We start from the raw sequence: 7500 nt of genomic DNA on the forward strand, positions 1-7500 counted from the left end.
ACACCTTATGATTCTCTAAGGTTTAAATTAGAAAAATCTTGAACTCGATTGATATTTGTCAACGAATCCTAAGAAGTAGCGACATTGATGAAGTCTAACAATTTTGACACCCTGGAAGACACATCCGGCAGAGTTCCAATCTTGCCTCCAGCTCCTCCTGAACTGACACAGGTAAAGAATGCCCCTGAGATGATACCGACCAGCGTATGGGATCCATCTTCCTCAACTACCAGAGGCCCTCCGCTGTCACCCTGAAAGATAAGACAAATTATTCATGCTAGGGCAAAATTGATCATTTTATGGATGTTATTTCCGTTTTGAAGTAAATAACGCTCATGTTTCAGCATAGTGAGATAAATGTGTTGGTGATAATATGTATTTTAATATATGGATTTATATTTCATTATAAGGTATATTCTAAGCAATGCATGAGATTTATTATTCGAATATATATATATATATATATATATATATATATATATATATATATATATGTATATATATATATATATATATATATATATATATATGTGTGTGTATATATAAATACATATGAATTTATATATATATATATATATATATATATATATATATATATACTGTATATATATACACACACATATGTATGTGTGTGTGGGTGTGAGCGCGTGTGTATGTATATATACATTTATATGCATTTGCAATTTTAGAGATAAGATAAGGAAATAGTTCTTACTATGCATATCCCAGCGTCGGAGGATTCTGTGGCATTAGAACAAACCATGACTTCCTGAATATATCTAGGCAACGTGTAAGTATAAGCGTTGGCCTGACTTGCCCAAACCGCATCACAGGCAGTATTGCTGAGGATTGTAACGTTGAGAGACTGAGGATTTCGTGGATACCCAGAATCAACTCCGGTAAAACCCCATCCGAGGACCTTACCAGCCTTCCCGTCATAGTTACCTGCAAAAATAAAAAAACATATATAAAATAATCCTCACGTTTCTTTTCACATTGCAATAGGTTGATCCAAAAGTGCAGAGTATTTGGGCATGATAACAAAATTTTATTATTGTAGCGTTTATACCACGCTCTTTTAGTCGTCCCCAGCCATTGTTGGTGTATATTTATAGTTGAATAGACTGGTCGACAGTGAGATGGAAGGAATCTTTGGTTTTAAAAAAGGTAAGCCTAGCTCTGTAACATTCACATGTGAAAGCCCACTTGACCGCTTGGACCTTCTTTTAAAGCTGACCAGTGGGTGTGCTATATCTCAATTCCACAATCCTGTGTGTGCATATACATACACACACATGCACACACACACACACATATATATATATGTATATATATATATATATATATATATATATATATATATATATATATATATATATATATATATATATATGTGTGTGTGTGTGTGTGTGTATATATATATGCATATATATACATATTCATATATATGTATATATACATACTCATATATATGTATGTACTGTATATATATGAATATATATATATATATATATATATATATATATATATATACATATATATATACAATGAAATTAACGACGAGAGTCTTACGTAATTTACATGCCCAATTTATATCTATATGAGGGGAACTCATCTCAAGAGCTGGCTATTCATCTCAAATGCACAAAAGAAATATATAAATAAAATACATTAGTAAATTATTTGCTCTACACTAGACCAGCATTGTAAGATATATATATATATATATATATATATATATATATATATATATATATATACATATATATATATATATATATATATATATATATATATATATGTATATATATATATATATATATATATATATATATATATATTTATATATATATATGTTTTTTCAAAAAGGCCCATAAAAGAAACACAGGAAATATGAATAAATCACACTATATTTCGGTCAATAAACATCGACCCTCTTTAGACATGCATCAGAGGTCAAGGCTTTCTCCAAGCGGCTCAACAATAAGAAGACGCACCTGGATGTAATTAAATTTGGCTAATCCTTCCAGCAATTATAACAACTATAGAACAATTGAACACACCCTTTTGCCTTTATATATAAACCGTCACTCTCCAATGTACTCCTCATTTTTACTTAACATCCTGAAGAGGGTCGATGTTTATTGAGCGAAATATAGTGTGATTTATTCATATTTCCTGTGTTTCTTTTATGGGCCTTTTTGAAAAAACATGTTAAACTATTCGATTACAGTTATAAGTAAGACATATATATATATATATATATATATATATATATATATATATATATATATATATATATATATATATATATATTATATATATATATTCTTACAATGCTGGTCTAGTGAAGAGCAAATAATTTATTAATGTATTATATTTATATATTTCTTTTGTGTATTTGAGATGAATAGCCAGCTCTTAAGATGAGTTCCTCTCATATAGATATAAGTTTGGCATGTAAATTACGTAAGACTTTCGTCGTTAATTTCATTGTATTTTTCATTCAATTCAGTATATGTAAATTTACGCTATTTTTAAGAATTAACTTTTTATTTCACATATTTTTTTACGAAGTCTTACATAAACTGTTTAAGAGTGTTATATGATCCATACGAGATATGAGCAAGGGCTTATGTAAATCTTTTTTATATTTTTATGAGGTATTGCGTCATGTTTGTCAGAAAATACGCAATTCTTATATTTGCCATGTTTTTTGGAAGGTTCTCGAAAACCCTAGTGTTAGTTTTATCTGTTTTTTTTTATTTCCGAGGACAATGGTGGGTGGAGCTAGCTGAGAGAGTTGTCGTACGCGAGGTTGATTCTCCTGTTCGTTACGCAATAGTTGATAACTCTGGCGTCGCTGAATCCGGCCAGCATCCCATGAGAATAGTCTATTAGAATATTATAGAAGTAACTAAGTTCGTATACAAGCGCCCCAGAGCTGCATAGCAGCAGAAGAGAAACAGCCGTCCTGTGAAAGACCCAAAATTCCCTCTCTCTCTCTAGTACCTACAGTGTGTCCTCTCCAAAGTGATTAAGTTTAATTGCGACATATATCGTGTGTGATGTGGTGAAACATTATGAAGTTACAGGTGATTTCAAATTGATTGTGTTTTGGTGAGTTTTGGCATTGTGTAAACCTTTGTAACTGGCCCAGTGAGATTTTTTAAAACACGTGAAGTTAGTAACTTTATCAGTTACTTTATGTAAGTTCTTTAAGAGTTTAAAAACTAGAGTATAATTATTTCTTTTGACTTAGTCTAAAGTTTTATTCAAATTTTATATTTCAAGTCAAGTGATTATAAAATTTTCAGAGTGTAACATTTCGTTTGTCTTAATCTAAGTTTTGCTCAAATTCAATATTTCAAGTGATTTATTTTTGTTTTTATATAAATTCTTTCAAAGTGTTGTAATTTATATATAATATATTTCTTTTTGTAAAGAGTGTATTATTTCAATCATCAGTGTTTATTTCAGTGCTCACTCGTATCCCAGTTAAAAAATCAAAGTAAGAATTTATTTGAGTAGATCATAATAATAATTACCCAGTTTTGTTTTGAGTGTACTTGAGAGACCTTTGGATACTCTGTCTCAGAGCTCGGTTATTAATATTTTCAAGTGTAACAGAATCAATGTAAAAACAAACAGGTAAGTTTAGAACTCGAGAGGGTTCTGTAGCTTGCCAGCCGTAATATATGTAATATTATATTTTTGGTTCCCAGATACGGGACTATAACATAATAATATATACAGTGTATATATGTATATATATTATGTGTGTATTTATAGGCCTATGTATATTTATCTTTATATATGTAAGTATATATATATACATATATATATATATATATATATATGTATATATATATGTATGTATATATATATATATATATATATATATATATATATATGTGTGTGTGTGTGTGTGTGTGTGTGTATTTACATAAACATATACATGTGTCTGTATTTATATATACAGTATATATCGATATATATATATATATATATATATATATATATATATATATATATTTTTTTTTTATTTATATACGTGTGGTTATATATATACATATATATAAACATATATATATATATATATATATATATATATATAGAGAGAGAGAGAGAGAGAGAGAGAGAGAGAGAGAGAGAGAGAGAGAGAGAGAGAGAGAGAGAGAGAGAGAGAGAGAGAGAGAGTGATAACTTAAAATTCGTGGGCGCTTGGTGACAGAGGCCAAAACAGAACACAAAATTCTACTGACCCATGCTTTATCGCTGTAGACTAACACCCAAAATAAATCACTTTATTGCCTTCATATAGTTCACCACTTACTGCATTGTAGTATATCTTACTGTAATTATACAGCGCAGTGCTTTATGAGATCCAATTTTACAATTTTCTTTAACACACTCCTGAATCATATATAACATTCAATAAACTTCCTTATATTCTCTTCACAGTTTCAAATCCATATTATTTAACTATGATTTTATCATATATCTTTAAATTGTGAATAATTCAGTTATGCTTGATTCTTATTTTATTAAAAATTCCCTCCACCGTCTCATTGTGATAAATTCCCCATTATTATCCCTTTTTCGTATCCTCGTATTGATTCTATAGAATTATTTTCTGCTTGCATATCATTTCAATACTTATATGATCTAATTCCTTCCCGTATAATGAATTGAAAATTCATTATCAATAACTATAACAAAAAAATAAAAAAACTTCAGTGTTCGTAGGCTACTTCCGTACAGGATATCATTGTATAGCTTTTTCATTTTTCATTCTTCTTTCTTATCAATATCTTTTCCATTTATCTTTTCATTTCGGCTTTTCACATGTTTTGACTACCCCCTACATAACACCCACCTTTGCTTTAACCTCTTACCCCCCCCCCCCCCCCCCCCTACCTACGAAGCAAGACACGTCATAGCCTGTTATTGCGTTAGCATATAAGTTCAGACTTAAAGATTTTGTTGCTTGTTGATTTTGAAAGATATAATTCTAAATTAAAAGATCTTTTGAGTAAATTCATTTACATTGAATCTCCATTGAATAGTAATAACACAGATGAGTCATGGTGGGAAATACTACTCAGATAAAAACAACAATTATATGAAAGAAATGATAAGGAGTAATGAAGGATGAATGAAATGTAAAATACAGGAAGAGAGGAAATTAAATAATAAACATATATTCTCTCTCTCTCTCTTTCTGATATATATATGTATATATATATATATATATATATATATATATATATATATATGTGTGTGTGTGTGTGTGCGTATGTGTGTGTGTTTGTGTATGCATATGTATGTATGTATGTATATATATATATATATATATATATATATATATATATATATATATCTAATTTATATGTTATATATATATATATATATATATATATACATATATATATATATATATATATATATATATTAGAAGAGTTAGAAGCCCAAGGCCTACATGGCTGAGGACTATGAAGCACGAAGTAGATGATGATGAATGGAGAAGTATTGAATTAAAGAAATAAGAGATGGAAAGAAATAAGGAAATAAATAAACTATATGGGAAGTAATGAATTAAGAATATAAGATATCTTAAGACCAGTAACAAAGTATGCAATATGAAGAGAGACTTAGGACAGCCTGTTCAACATAAAAACATTCGCTGTAAGTTTGAATTGAAATTCAACTGATTCAACGGTCTGATTAGGAAGATCCTTCCACAATCTGGTTAAGTTAGAATAAAACTTCTAGAATACTATATAGTGCTAAGCTGTAAAGTGGATAGAGAAAGACTGTTGGAATCAACTACATACCTAGTGTTATGTAAGTCGTAAAGGATGGTACAATCCTGGAAAATATTAATGCAAAGTATGGTCCGAATTGTGGAAAATCTTATGCAACATGCATAAAGAACTAACTGAACAACGGTGCCAGAGGTTATTATTTAGATAAGGAATAAAAGATTTAATAGAATGCAAGTCTTTGTCCAACTAATTAAGATGGGAGTCAGCAGCTAATGACCAGATAGGAGAACAATACTCGAAGCTAGGTAGAATGGAAGAATTAAAACATTTCCCCAGAATAGATTGCCCGCCGAAAATCTTAAAAGTAAATTTGCACCTACACACACGCGTGTACAGATGCATTGGCTTTATGCAGTGTTGACGAGCCTTTTATATAGGTGTAAGAAGTAAATCATAATGAGGAAGTTTTACTGCCTAAGGGGTCATTCTCACTTCAGGTTGAATGTGTTACCGGCTGTTTTGTTGTTTTTTCCTATTAGAGGAAAGGACTTAATGTTGAAAAATAAACAAACCTACATTCACACACACACACACACAAATATATATATATATATATATATATATATATATATATATATATATATATTTATATATAAGTATATATACATTTATATACTCATATATAAATATATATATATATATATATATATATATATATATATATATATATATAAGTATATAAATGTATATATATATATATATATATATGTGTGTGTGTGTGTGTGTGTGTGTGTGTGTGTGTGTGAATGTAGGTTTGTTTATTTTTCAACATTAAGTCCTTTCCTCTAATAGGAAAAAACAACAAAACAGCCGGTAACACATTCAACCTGAAGTGAGAATGACCCCTTAGGCAGTAAAACTTCCTCATTATGATTTACTTCTTACACCTATATAAAAGGCTCGTCAACACTGCATAAAGCCAATGCATCTGTACACCGGTGTGGCATTCATCCATATCTTGCTCACCTTCTTACACTTTTTGTATATCAAGGACCTTCTATTGCAATGGACCTTCTAAGACTTCATCTCCTTTGTCCCTTTCAACTTTTGAATTTTTAATTATAAATTCTTCTTTATTAAGTTTTTTACATACATTCTTTCATCTAGCCTTTATATTTACTCCAATACACTTATACGAACCCACTACCTCTATTCTTCCACCATCCCAGCTTACATCAAATACTTAACCTTCTTCATTTTCCTGTACCCTAATTACCCTATTCTTGCTAAAAAAAATTCTACTTTTCCCTTATGCAGAGACTTTTCAACTCTTAAAATCCTCTGTAGCCTCTTTCGATTGTTCATAATCAGCAAATTAGCATTTTCTAACATCAAATGTTCCACATTCCACGTTTCTTATCACACAACTCTACACTTACTATCATTTTCCTTCCTTTGCCCTTTCGCATTATTCCATCCATATATATGTAGAAAGTCTGAGGAAACATGACACACCCTTGTCTTAAACCCAATTTTACATCAAATTCTTCTGTCTGAATTCTATATCACACCATAAAGCAATATCTAACTATTCCTGATATTTCCTTTCTCCAGTTTCTTAAGTCATGTTATTATATCCTTAACAGTTACTTGTAAAAGCATCCCCAGGCTAACAATTCCTTTCTCCATTCCTGCATCCCTCAGCTCTACTTTTATCCTGTCATCTACATTC

General features: G+C 29.8%; 1 protein-coding gene across 1 annotated transcript in view; it reads right to left on the minus strand.

Moving 5' to 3' along the window:
• Window positions 1-68: 68 nt before the first annotated feature.
• LOC137619879 (tryptase beta-2-like) overlaps window positions 69-7500 on the minus strand; it is a 24250-nt gene continuing 16818 nt past the window's right edge. Inside the window, exons 7-8 of the mRNA XM_068350169.1 lie at window positions 716-945; window positions 69-251 (exon numbers count right to left, since the gene is read on the minus strand). Coding sequence (XP_068206270.1) covers window positions 69-251; window positions 716-945 — 413 coding nt within the window. The remainder of the gene's footprint in view (window positions 252-715; window positions 946-7500) is intronic.

Source organism: Palaemon carinicauda, chromosome 26 (assembly GCF_036898095.1).
Source record: "Palaemon carinicauda isolate YSFRI2023 chromosome 26, ASM3689809v2, whole genome shotgun sequence".
In the NCBI taxonomy this organism is placed as follows: Eukaryota; Metazoa; Arthropoda; class Malacostraca; order Decapoda; family Palaemonidae; genus Palaemon; species Palaemon carinicauda.